General features: G+C 36.5%; 1 protein-coding gene and 1 non-coding gene across 3 annotated transcripts in view; both read right to left on the reverse strand.

Moving 5' to 3' along the window:
* Positions 1-252: 252 nt before the first annotated feature.
* Trnaa-ggc (transfer RNA alanine (anticodon GGC)) lies at positions 253-325 on the reverse strand. Its single transcript has one exon. It is a non-coding gene; the product is annotated as a tRNA-Ala (tRNA).
* Positions 326-427: 102 nt separating this feature from the next.
* Positions 428-14391, reverse strand: part of LOC116292176 (uncharacterized) — a 116196-nt gene continuing 102232 nt past the window's right edge. For both annotated transcript variants that reach the window (XM_031699441.2, XM_031699440.2), the window contains 6 exons: positions 6751-6794; positions 5419-5792; positions 5239-5288; positions 5105-5124; positions 4192-4276; positions 428-911 (listed from right to left, as the gene is read on the reverse strand). In XM_031699441.2, the coding sequence (XP_031555301.2) occupies positions 4219-4276; positions 5105-5124; positions 5239-5288; positions 5419-5792; positions 6751-6794 (546 nt within the window). In that variant the 3' untranslated portion in view covers positions 428-911; positions 4192-4218. The remainder of the gene's footprint in view (positions 912-4191; positions 4277-5104; positions 5125-5238; positions 5289-5418; positions 5793-6750; positions 6795-14391) is intronic.

Raw genomic sequence — 14391 nt, forward strand, 5'->3', positions numbered from 1 at the left:
TAAGAAAGTACATGACATCCTGATACTTTTACACGATAGTAATTTTTTATAAGCTTTGCTTCGAATCTCCAATAATCAGATCAAATTCTTCGTCTGCACGTTACGTCATCGCGGCCATGTTGGTACCATTTAACAAAAGATTTCTCATTAGCGTCCATTGTTAACGGTACCACAATGATAGATGTGTTGATCATCACAGTGAATGAGCGATCAAAGCGAACGCTGTAAAGAAAGACCTGAAAAAATAATTTCAGGCTTCAACGGGAATCGAACCCATGACCTCCGCGATGCCGGTGCGATGCTCTACCAACTGAGCTATGAAGCCAATGGCCGCCAAGCTTTAGTGTCTTTTAACTCTCTTGCGAATGCTTGCAACCCATCAATTAGGAACACAAAGTTTCAAGTAGAAACAAAGAAAGTAGAAACATTGCTTTTAGAATCAGTTTATTATCATAAATCTATCACCATCCTGACCAATGGTTAACAATTAAATGAGCCCTTCTTACCTATCTTACAACTTTACTTACGACACAACTATGTTTTTCTATATTTTCAGCTCTTGTAGTATTTTACACGTGTTGGGAACCGTTTGCAAATAAAAAAGCACAAGACTAAGAAGATTCCAAGATGAGGATTAGACAAAGTCACCCTACAAAATAACTGAGAGAACAGAGAAAATATTTAAAGTCTGATATGAACGATTTGTTTTGGTCCCAACATTATATACTATCTGCTAGTTGTGCAATTCAATCTTTCGTAGTAAAAGACATCTATTAATAGAGCATAAGAAAATATTCACAAACTGGATTTTAATCAAATTGTATGACGTGTATTCCTAAGTGATTTCTTAGATATCTAGCGTCCTTGGAACGTTTAAGTACTAGTATTTACATGGCTGTCTTGGAAAGATCCTGTGAACAAAACAACCGTTTAATATCCGATAAGTCGACATATGGAATTCAGAGAAGTGCTTACTTGTATCTATAGACTCTTGAAAAAAACATGGCTTTGTAGTTTACGCATTAGGCTTTACCGTTAGCTAAAACTACACAATTTGATAGGGTAACTAGATTTACATAGAGTAATTTTCATGCAGGCCCTTTCTAGATCGAAATAGAATTTAGAAGAGTTAATTTTTGCGCAGGGAAGAAATCCGGAAAACCGGCCAAAGCTCTCGACACGCAGGAGAGAACCAACGAACAACTCCACTCACACACGACGAGCACGATATTCGAACCTGAATCGCATGGGTGACTGAGAGACGAGCCTCATCACCGCTACACCACCCATGCTTCCCATATTGTCAGTCTAGTATTTTTTTGTAGTATAGTTTGCGCATTTGGTTTTACCGTTAGGCATTCAAGTTAGCGCGGGCAGTTCCATAATGTCTCCTAACTCTGTCGTAACACAACATGTAAGCCGTTCACCCAATGTGTGTGTATATATGTACACCTAATTGAAAAAACGTTGTCGGGTTCAAAAAAAGGTTATAATTATCATCAAAGCTAAGACCGAAGGGGAGCATGGGAAAAAACAATTATGCTAATTTCATGCGTATTGCAGTTTTCCCTTCCTGTGCACATTTTATGCATCATGGCTTTGGCATGTTGTTAATCTAGGTCGACCAACTTTGCTCTACTGTGCATTTTTACATGTGTGACGACAGAGAATTTTAGCCGAGTTAATGATTAGCTCAACCGTTCAATATTTAATTCAATTTAGTCAATAAGTCAAATTCAAGCCCAGTTGGTCATAATAGCAGGATAAAAGTTATAGTAACTTTAGGAAGTCTTTTCTTACTACAAAGAATAACGAGTTGATCCGCAGCAATAGATTGTGCATGGCTGAAACAATGCGCTAACAAATCGGTTCCGATTGTAACGATCTCACGGGAATATTCGGGTTAGTTCGCGTATTGTTTAGCCATGTGCTCATTAGCGCTAAATCTTCATTAACCTACGATCTCTTTAGAAATTAGTTTAGTTTTGTTGGATACGCGGTTGCCACAGACGCTTAAATCTGGGTTGTCCTTAAATATCATTTTAATATTTTAGCTTAGGTTATGACTTGTTTACGATATTTTCTGTTTACCATTTCGGAAATTCTAACTAAGTTATTCCCGTACCAAATTGAGTTAAAGTTTGATTTCTTTTCATAAGATGGTAAACAAAGAGTTAGTCTTTTTAGGAGTATGTACGTTTTTATGTGCTTCATTACGAAGTGGTAAGAAAACTAAGATTTCTCACTGCATAGTTACCAACTAGGCTAAGTAAGGGGGGTGCACGACATACTGGTTGTTAAGATAAAACTGAGCTAGACTGGCAGCTGTCCTTCAAGATCCTTGGACTATAAAAGGAGAGTTACCACGCTAGTTTGGTGTGTTAGTCGGGAACCCGAATGCTACAACAACTTGGTACGCTTCCAACAACTTTATAAGGTATGAGTGCACCTCTTCTCTTGTTACCGAGTGTGGAGTGTAACCAAAATAGTGAGTTAATTTAGAAGTGTGATATCCTATATTTCATCGCTTAGTATGTGTGATTGGTATTGGTTACTTAGTGATATTTATTTTCCTAGCGTGTGATATTTACGATTTCAAGTTGTATTAGTTAAAATTATTCAGTCGTGCGATTCAATAAATTGTTTTGTAAAGTTACTCTCCGTTCTCATTCCTTTGCGTTAACTCAACGAACTCGCGCTGTCGCGGCATTTGAAATATAGTGCCGTCACACATGTCTATGTGCAAATATAATACACATTTCGGAGTACCCAAAATCGTTTTCGGTCTTAGCTTCGATGATATGACCTTCTCGAACCTGACTACGTTTTTTCAATTAGGTGTATACGGAACGATGCAGTATGATTTCTATAGCGGGAATTGAAATCATTTTTCTGTTAGCCTAACATTGGTTTCGCACTCGTTGGTGTGTTGGGCTTATAGAAAATGATTCCAAGACCAGCTATAGAAATCATACTGCATCGTTCCGTAACCAGTCAATGACTAGTTGTTGTATCTCTACAACCGAAAGCTGTTTCGTGAGGTGAAGTTACCTCACTCATCAGGAGTTTAAAGTAGTGAATGTATTTTACAACACTTTAAATATGAGATATTTACATGGGCTTGCAGCGTAGCAATGAAGCAAACCCCTAGGCGCCTCTTATGTAAATTTCCCCCCGTCTTAAGGACGTTCATGGGCATTGTTTGCGCGCATCCTTTCTACGCATGAATTGAGTGAGCGTACGCTCATCGTGATGACGTCATTCCAATGTTTTGTTAAGCAAAATCTCATAAAAACGTTTTTAATCACTTATAAAGTCGGGCACCCCCTTTTTTATTTAGCTTTTGGAAAGTACTCGGTAGTACCTAAATTTAGAAGAAATTTTAAAAATCCGTGACGATGTGATCAAATCGAAATTACATTTTTTTTGTGTATAATTGGAATGGAATTTCACGAAACGCGAAGGCTTCAAGTGAACACTTATAGCAATATAAAAAACATTTTATATTTCTAACTTTTAGCACAAATTTCAAAAGCTAACTAGTTATTTTATATTTTTCAGTAAAAATGACTTATTTTTGACAGCTGTTTACGTCGTTCGCGCGTTTTTACCATAAGAAGGGTGAACCGGTTCAACGTATTCTGACGGCTAAACGCAGTCGGGGATCCCCATTAATTATTTGGTTATTTTACTTCTAGTATGATGTTCATTCATTGCGGAAAAAATAAAAGAAATTCTGACGATGGGATCTTTTGCCCATGAACGTCTTTAAAGTGCCTATCATAAATAACCATAAATGCCTCCTCATACGTCACAGCATTAGCATATAGCGTGGAAAAACCTTTATAACTTCAAGAAGCCGCAGTCAAACTATGTAATTTTTTCGGGTTATTCAACATCTTACCCCATATAGAATCAATACTGAGAATATTGTCAGAAGGGTGATAGGCACTTTAATCATAATGATAAATTTCACACACAGCTTTGAATACTTTTATAACGAATATCCAAATTTCATCCTTATTAATTCAAAACCAAAGCACTTCCAGTATTTTTAAAATATCAAAGGAGCACCGCATGCGTTACCATACAATTTGCGTATATTTCGAGACATAATTCATCTTCGTTTAAGGTTGGTATAGACAGCGTATTTCAGAGCAAAAGAATATTATAGTTATCCATAAAACATACCTTCAACTTTTGTTTATCTTTTAACAATTAAAAATGAATAACGTCCGGCGTTGGTTTATCGGTGCAATCCTCTTGGTCTGGAAGGCTAAGCAAAATGACATTAATTAAGAATATGAAATAAATGAGCAAAAAAAAAAAAAAAAAAAAAAAAAAAAAAAAAAAAAAAAAGAATTAAGAAAAGAAAAAAAAAGAATAAGAAAAGAAAAGAAAAGAAAAGAAAAGAAAAGAAAAGAAAAGAAAAGAAAAGAAAAGAGAAAATAAATGCCCCACAAACTAACCAAGCTTTAAAAATTAACTAGTTCTGACAGCCTTTTATATCATTATTGGCATCTGCCCAACACAGTAGTTAGGTCTGACAACCGTTGGCGTCAAGCATATGATTCAAACCAAGTGGAGTCACGAAGTTTGGATTGCCGAGTTTGGATTGCCGAGTTTGGGTGGTTGAGTTTGGATTGCCGAGTTTGGGTGGTCGAGTTTGGGTGGTCGAATTTGGATGGTCGAATTTGGATGGTCGAGTTTGGGTGGTCGAATTTGGATGGTCGAATTTGGATGGTTGAGTTTGGGTGGTCGAGTTTGGGTGGTCGAGTTTGGGTGGTCGAGTTTGGGTTGTTTTGGGTGTGTAGAAAGATTATCATCCGACATGTGACTGGTTGTTGTAATTGTGGAGCCCAGGTCTGCTCCCAATCTTATACATGAATACCCATGAGAATAGCTCACTAATGATGCTGTTGGCCTTAATTTAATAGCACTACTTATAATAATAAAAATTTTTTAAAAATTTAAAAAAAAAAAAAAAAATCATAATAATAATGGTTTATTATCAGAGTATCCACAAGATGGCTCTTCACCTGATAAAAAGCCAAATAAATATATACACTACTAATATAGCCCTAATTTATAATAATCTATTTACCATTCATTGTCGTCTTGGTCCTAAAGTAAATGCATAAAAAAAGAGAAATGAGTAAAGTAGATGTTTTGAGGTTGCATGCAAGGAAAGATTCAGATCAGTTCATAACTTTCATTAAAATCAATCACTGCTTGTACCTGCTCTTGACATGGCATGTTGACTGGGGAAAAAGATGTCGCTTGATCAACTGTCAACCAACAAAAAAACAAATTGCCAGAATCACTTAAAGTTAGTAATGTCTTCTTGACTGTCCCTACCACATTATCCAAACTTGCTAAAGAATGTTAACTAGCAGTTCAAATACTGTACTGACTTGCCTTTAGTCTCACTGGTTTCCTTATCGTCTTTGCTCTTGCTTCGAATTGACCAACCTTTCCCGCTTCCCCCACTCCCTTTTCTTTTATGTTTCGTAAGAGGACTTCCAGTATCAGGAGAGGAGGCAGCAGTCGCACCGGGAAGTTGTCTGTTGTAGCTTCTACCTGTGCGTTCAGTCTTCATTGACTGTGCTCTGTTAACTGCCTGTTCAGCACCAACAGGTTTCAATTTATTGTCAAAAGTGCTGAAAGTTACAGCACGTTTAAAGCCAACTTCATCAGGGTCACCAGATGTACTCGTAGTCTCATTGCATTGACTTTCTTCAATACTAGACCGCGACGCATGCACTTGATTCATGACCTGGGTGAGGGACTCCCTGAAAAAGTGGAAAGCATAAACAAACTGACAAATAGCAAAATAGATAGGTTTCCAATGCGCTTGCGTTGTTTTGATTTGAAAAACTCGAAATGTATAATACCGTATTTATTCGTCTAAGCGCCGCTGCGCTTATTAAAGTTTTTTGGGTTTCATATTCGGCGTTATTCGAGGGCGGCGTTTATTCAAGAGCGGCGCTTATTTAAAAAATGTGTTTACCATATACATTATGTGTAAATAATTATTTATCAAAAAGTGAATACAAACGTTAAAAAAGAAAGTTCAAATTCAATGTCAATGTCACTGTCCTCTTCATTAGGGACTTGAAGATATGCAAAATCTGCGACGGCGACGTCTACCGGAAGTGTAAATTACGGCACTTTGAGTTTCGAGTTCGTTTAAAATAGGTCTTCCCTGTGGATGAGTTGACTTTACTGACAATGTTTTGAATGAGATCTCCAATGAACGGAACCCCAAAGAGAAAATTATTCACACTTCCGGTTAACGTCGCCGTCACAGATTTTGCGAATCTTAAAGTCCCTATTATCTAAGTTTGAGTGCTGCATTGCAGGATGCCGTACTAACTCGTTCAAGATTTTTTTGGGGGGGTCCATATTCGGCGTTTATTCGGGGGCGGCGCGTATTATTAATTTGGGCCTTAGGTGCGGGGCTTATTTGATGGCGGAGTTTAATCGGGGGTGACGCTTATACCAGCAAATACGACATACTGAAGAAAAATACCACTCAAAGAATGTTTGCTCATTTACCTTTCGTCTGTTCGCAAAGCGAATTATAGAGTTTATTTTTAGGCACCCTATACGCTATAAGTGAGATAATTCAAAGATTTTCCCTTTGTCATAGCTGTATTTTTTTTAAACTCATGAATAGGGTCAACTTTTAATCGGTTCTCCAAACTCATAGGTGTGGCTCATTGATTTATTCTTGTTCATAACACATACCTTGTTTTGGCCAATTCCTTTCTCGTGCGACCTTTTACATTACCCTATATAATATAAGAAGATTAGTGAAACATTAATAATATTGATACTATATAAATTCTTTGCATTATTTCCGAGCGGTGTAAAAGTCATGTTTTATCATTTTTTAATCAGGCAAAAATATTCCAATTGCGGTTATTTTTCTCAGTTTTATATCGGGACGTGCGCTCATGTTATCAGCAAAATAAACTAGAGAATACAACCGAGGTCTGAAAGTGATGCTGTACGTGTTCACATTAAGAATGTAAAAAATAGCGTTTAGTAGCTTTTGATGGCTTATCACTTAAAAAAACTGATTATCTGAGCATCCTCAACGGTGGAAGAAAAAAAACAACATTAAAACTGATTAAATCCAAAATCTAATTACACAGGGCAAAAGAGATACTACTTTTTAAAGGTCAACTAAGATTTCTTTGTTTCACATCTTGACGATTTTATTGAGGTTTTTAAGCATCGCCATACATTTTCCTAGCTTGTGCTGACAAGAGAGCTGCGTTTGCTTACATCTTCTTACATGTTGACCTTCTCGTCTCGTCTGACTTTTCACATGATGCGTTATATTCATTGAGAAACTGTTTACACTGTGAACTAAGCGTATATTTCATAAATATATTCAGAAATGTTATTCAACTTGTTTTCATTAGTCTGTCAAGTCTGTAGGATAAGACTGTAAGTTGTCTTTGTTGTTCGCTGATTTTTCTCCGTAAATCCGATGAATTATCTTGAATGCCGTAAATCATTTTTTAGTTCGTTCTCATTAAAGAGATTAAACACGGTTTTATGTTTCTTATATTCATTTTATAGTATTCTCCTCTAGTCTAGGAGTCTATTTTTTATCTGATGCAGCCTGCATCGATATTTCCTTGATTCTTTTGATATAAATAATTCGAAGGTAAAGCTATGTGCGAGTGCTACGTTTGGTGTAACGGCAGTGGCGGATCTAAGGTAGGGGTGGTTTTTGGGGGTTGCAACCCCCCCTATGAGAGCCATCGTGACTATTATTATTATTATTATTTTCATGACAACACCAACAGCATCGCGAGTTTTATTAAAACAGGGGAGCCACACACTTTTCGCCCGCTTTTTGTTCTATACGCCGTGTGTGGAACCTGAAACAACCATGCTCGCCTGCAGCAAATAATCATTATCATAAGGCCTACTTCCGTTTGGGAACCCTGTGCTACTTTCCCGCCAAACAAGTACCCGGGGGGGAGGGGTGGTTGGACACAGCGCGTGAAGCATTAAGGGACAAAATGCAAAACTCTCTTCATTTGCGGCTGGACGTCGAGAACTGAAGAGCTCCCCAGATAAAACTTGATGTAAACAAACAAGGGACGCGAAGATTGTCAAAAATTTATGGAAACACAGAAAGTAAGTTAGCTATTTTACGATCTTACATACATATTCTCGTATAAATGAATAAAATTTTAAAGGTAAAGCTATTAACTATTTGTGCCCTTGTTTTACGAAGTACAAAGATTTTCACACGAAAATGAGTTATCTCAACTCAAATGATAGCTAGAAATTTGCCTTTTACTCGGGCTTTCAAAGAAATGCCCGAGTTATAAGTTGGGCTTTGTTTTTTTTGCGTTCAGTCACAAATCGTAGTTGCGTTCAAAGCGCATGCGCAAATTGTATGCGCATGCGTAGTATGCGCCACATAAGCACATGGACGAGCAATGGCGGATTTTTTCAAGGTTTCGTCGCTGACTATAAAATCATGCTATACCAAATCAGTTGTCTCATGTAAACCTACGTAGACATGATCGTGAACCCAGCAGAATACCAGTACGATCTCTGAAAAGTCTGAGAAACAAAAGCAGAAAGCTTAAAGGGCCACTTGGACGAAAATCGTTCCAAAATTAAAACTCTTTCATTCGAGCTGGAACTTTGCTGAAATAATCTTGAACACATTAAGAACCTCTCACTGAAATATCTTTCTAATATTCGAAAGGGAAGGGCCAAAATTTTACGATTTATTTTCGTCCGCCATTAATTTCTTTGTGTCACGGCCAACGAGTCATTATGTACAGCAGTTTTACGCTGTGACGTCATTTACTCAACACCGTCATGTTAGCGTCGTTTTGACTATACATTTCTTGTTAGATTACCTGAAGTTTATTTGATGTTTTAAACGCGTTATCGTGAAAAGAATCTCTAAACAGACTTTTTTTAAACCTTTGATACCTCTTCAAATATGATGGAAACTCCTTTGGACGCTCGCTTTGTCAATCCTGAAGAGTTAGAACCATAAGTTATAATGTATGAAGATGAAGCCGAACTAGAAGAAGAAGCAATGCTTGGGAAGAGGTTTTCATAAAAATTCCTTACGTTCATTTCATTATTTGTATTTGCTACGTACTGTCCATGATATAAAGATCCTAAATTTGAAGTTTCAATGTAATCTAATAGTGATTGATGTTATGAAAACAACCGATTGCCTTTTGAATTCTGCGTTGTGATATAAAGATTTGTGACAATATACTTAGATCTACGTGCCGAATAATTTAGAATGTGAGCTCGTAATTCTCCTAGCTGATTTACTACAGAACGGTTATTATTTGCTTCAAAATGTTTATTATGCATTGAATAGGTACAAACATACGATTATCTAATATCATCTTTGTAATAGAACATGTCAAAGGTTTCTTATTTATTACTCGCGCGACAGCGGCGTCTGTCACTCAGCTCGTAGATTTTTCTTTCATTGTGTCGGATGTCTCGCGGACACAATTGTGGGGTTGCTCTTTGCCCTCGTATGTAAATATGCCTTGAAAAATTGTTATCCTTAAAATGATTCGAATAAATCCCGAATATCTCAGTCACTTCGCGCGATGGAACCGCTAGAATCTCGTCCATGCGTCCTACTTTGTTGTGATTCTTGGCGTGCCGAGATGTATTGAAATTTTCGAATTATGATCGTCAGTATTATTGAAACTGAAAAATTTCAGCGCCTAGACATTATTTGGTCATATAGTAGTTAGGAAACCGAATGAAACATTATATATTTTCTGAATAAACCAAATAAACCGAGTTTTACGAACATGGCACATACATTACCCACCAATGTTTTGGTTTGGGTTGAGTAAATGACGTCATAAGTACTCGTGCCAGTCTTCTTGAGTCGAATTCTGTGATTCAAAGAAATTAATGGCGGACGAAAATAAATCGTAAAATTTTGGCCCTTTCCTTTCGAATATCAAAAAGATATTCCAGTGGGTGGTTCTTACTGTATTCTAGATTATTTCAGCAAAGTTCCAGCTCGCATGAAAGAGTTTTAATTTTGGAGCGATTTTCGTCCAAGTGGCCCTTTAAAGAGTTTATCTTCAAACGTATTCGTCATTATATTGTTATGTGACGGTTAGAAAACTTACAAAAAATGAATGTAAGCTGAATACTAAGAGAATAAGCTTAAATAAAGTCACACAACATGAAAAGAAGCTTTTGTTAATTGCTCTAATGGGGTTTATTTATGGATATTGGAAATCAGTTGTATTCAAGTTTATCTCAATTAGCCAGACAGTCCTTTTTAATGCAGTCAGAACTACCACCAATGCTTAAGGTGGCTCGACCCCCTCACGCTTGACCGCTACCCTACACTTTTGGAACGCTGGTGCATAAACGTCTTTTATCCGATTGCAAATCTTTTTTGCACATAAGTCGCATAAAGATTGAATTAATGTTTGATGCAGTTTTTTATGAGATCAGACGTCATAACACGTGATTATGATGAAATATTTGTTTTCGTTTAGAAAATAAACTTAGCCTTGCAGAGCGTTCAACACTAAAATGCTTCGTACCACATAATTATATACTGGATGCCTCCATCTGTAGGGATTTTTGAAAAAATCTATCTAGCTAATAATGAGATATTTGAGATTCTTTAAATATAGTGCATAATCTACTTCAAAACTAAACAATGGATTTCATACGGCCGAAATTAATATTTCAGAGCTATATATTCACAAAAGTTATTGCTCATTTAGTTTTACTCTGTATCTAGTTTTAAAAGGAACATTTTGAAGGTAATCGACTTATGCGATTTTGTGAAAACGTATAGTGCAGAAGACGGGGTAAACATTTGATGCACACTTTTCATCGCAGTTTTCTAGTCAATCTTACTAGATCTTCCATTATTCTAAAATTCGCTGATCATTTCTCTCAAAATTACGTCAGCATACAAATTAGAACTTAAACTAATATTACACAAAATTGCAAGACTATTGAACTCATTTAAAGCGATCTAAAGCGAACGAGAAATACAAAAAACATTGATCGTTTCCCAACGATTTGATGCTCTGGGAATTCTATTGTTTGCTAATGATCATAACACCAAATTCTTTCGCATCATGCACAGTCTCATCTCGCTTGGCTGCTTTCCGATTTTTGCTTTTGCTTTGCAATTTTGTGTAATATTAGTTTAAGTTCTAATTTGTATCCTGACGTAGTTTTGAGAGAAATGATCAGCGAATTTTAGAATAATGGAAGATCTAGTAAGATTGACTAGAACACTGCGATGAAAAGTGCGCATCAAATGTTTACCCCGTCTTCTGCACTATACGTTTTCACAAAATCGCATAAGTCGATTACCTTCAAAATGTTCCTTTTGAAACTAGATACAGAGTAAAACTAAATGAGCAATGACTTTTGTGAATATATATATCTGAAATATTAATTTCGGCCGTATGAAATCCATTGTTTAGTTTTGAAGTAGATTATGCACTATATTTAAATAATCTCAAATATCTCATTATTAGCTAGATAGATTTTTTCAAAAATCCCTACAAATGGAGGCATCTAGTATATAATTATGTGGTACGAAGCATTTTAGTGTTGAACGCTCTGCAAGGCTAAAATTATTTTCTAAACGAAAACAAATATTGCATCATAATTACGTGTTATGACGTCCGATCTCATTAAAAACTGCATCAAACACTAATTCAATCTTTATGTGACTTATGTGCAAAAAACATTTGCAATCGGATAAAAGACGTTTATGCACCAGCGTTCCAAAAGTGTAGGGTAGCGGTCAAGCGTGAGGGGGTCGAGCCACCTTAATGTGTTTGACACTGACTATGAACTGCAATACAGTGAAAGCTACACTGGTACTATACATCAAGAGGCTGCCTTAGAAGGATATTAGTACTGTACTTCTTTGCAAAGAGCCTTTGAATCAATTATAGCTGGAAACTACATCAATTTTGTGTTAACAATAGGGAGTACTGCAGTTGCTATCTATTGTAATGGTAATGGTAATGTGGGTTCAAAATATTTGATTTACAAGGACAAATACCTTTCCGAAAGTCTAACAGACTTTGCACCATCTAAAAGGATGACAGAATTCTTTCGATTTTCTGCTATGAAGCCCGAGTTCACGCAGATATGCGTCTAGTTTTATTATCATTTTAAACAAGAATTGAAAGTATATTACTAAATCCTACTACTCATGAAAACGGAATGCTGGCAAAATATGGGTTACTCAAATAATCAAATAAAAGACAAAAAATATTTAGCAAACAGCCAGTGAATTGGTTTCGACTTAACCGTACAAAACACTAGAAGCTGAGAAAGCAAATATAAGTTTACTAAAACTCGTATGATGGACGAGATGGAAACTATGAAAATATATAATAGATTGTTGAGTGTCGGCAAAGAAAGCCTTTCTTTTAATTGAGGAAAGCTACTAGCTTGTCCGCTTAAGCCCTGTAAGTGTCACAGTTTTTATGTAAATTTCTCGCGTTTATTTAAGTATTTATGAAAAATTGGCAAAAGTTGAAGAAGAAGAAGGAAAAAAAAAAAAAACAAACCACAAACCAAATAAAAAACAACAAAAAACAAAAACCAAAAAAATCTCTAAGAACAAAGCGAAATACAAAATGTAGTTAAATGCAAAGCAAATGTCCGTGTATCTGATCAGCAAAACGTCTACTGTCTTGGTGGTCAACACTGAGTATCGTAGAATATTAGAAAAGGATATATTTGTTTGTTTAACGACAAATTCCTTCCTTTTTCGGTGAAAAAGTGCATAAACGAAGAAGTAGTTCTATTGCATCTAATTTCACTGTTATACAGCTGTATACCTTTTCTTTTTCCCAACAAAACAAAAACTTCAATGGAAAGTCATTTTAGAAAAACGTTTTGCAAATGGCGTTGAAAAATAACGGAAAAAGGGTTCGATGAAGTGTGGAGAAAGTAATGAGTATATTTTAACGACTGACGTACCCCCCCCCCCCTAGTGGGGGACAAAATGTAACAGAGCACGAGGCTAGTGTGTGCGAGTGAGTCGACTGGTTTTGTGTATGTTGAGATGATAAGTAAATAAAAGAGAAAAGGCACAACGCTACAATATCAACTACATCAAGTAGTTTATTATGCCATCTGAGATTTACTTAAACGACTTTAATTTTTAATACGAGAATATACAGCAGCTACCACGTATGTGAACGATCCTCGGCTGATATTATCTTGACATTTTAAACACTGATCAAATTGGCTTTAATGATATCTTTATTCTTTCTCAAATGTTAGAAGAACTAATCCTGCTGCAACGACGACTACCTCAAAAAGGCATCACTTTAAGTTCTCTATATCTCAAAAAGTACTGGGGAGCCCTGGGGAGCCCTGGGGAGCCCTGGGGAGCCCTGGGGAGCCCTCATACCACATGCAAGGAACTTTCCTCCATTACTTTTCGTTATAGTTTCAACACGAGATCCCATTTATTTAAAGAGTAAACAATAGAAATATGAAGCAAGAAGTTTCAGACAAAATGAATCGAGATCAAAAATAAACACACGAATACGAATGAGCATAAAACCTCTCAAAAGCAAAATTTTGAAATCAAACTTTTGTAACACCTTCAATATGACATGCACTTTAATCCTACAAGATTTCATTCCAAAAGCATACAAATAAATACTACAAAGTCTAAGAAATCTATCACTTGCCTTCTCATTTCTCCTCCGCCATTTTTGCTATTCCCTCTCTCAGAATAGAGGGTTCTGATTGGCCAATTTGCACTACCGTGAAGCTTCGCGCGCTGTGTCTAACCCCCCCTGACTTGTACCACAACCAATGCTACAACCCCCCCCCCCTTTGAAAAAATCCTGGATCCGCCCCTGTAACGTTCGTAAGTAGATGACTAAGGCCTAGGGGAAACGTCGAAATTTCCATGCACCGAACTCATTAAAAACAATGGATTTCAAGTGATAATGAGGCGGCATTTTTTGATGCATGGAAAGTTCGACGTTTGCCCTAGGCCTAAGACTATTGATAAACGTTTAATTATCGATCTGCTAAAATCTTTTGTGAGCGAGCGAGTGACACTTCAGACCCCTCTCAATAACTCGTTTCTACGCTTTGCGTATACACGAGTTAAAAAGTATTGCATAGAAAATGGTATAGATGTTTGCGTGGCTCGAATAATCACGATAGCGTCATTTTCAAATATGGGAGGATAAAGAGGGTCACAAGTTATCTCACTGTTACGTGTTACCTGCTTCGTTAATTATGTAGGGTTTGTTGTTTTCATTGCTCATTTTGCATGTTATTGTGACTCGTATTTTTTGCCATGGGCATGCACTTAAAAACAGTTTATGTTGAATA

Source organism: Actinia tenebrosa, unplaced genomic scaffold (assembly GCF_029948245.1).
Source record: "Actinia tenebrosa isolate PJP-AT-01 unplaced genomic scaffold, QUT_ActTen_1.0 PGA_scaffold5__44_contigs__length_20552954, whole genome shotgun sequence".
NCBI lineage: Eukaryota > Metazoa > Cnidaria > Anthozoa > Actiniaria > Actiniidae > Actinia > Actinia tenebrosa.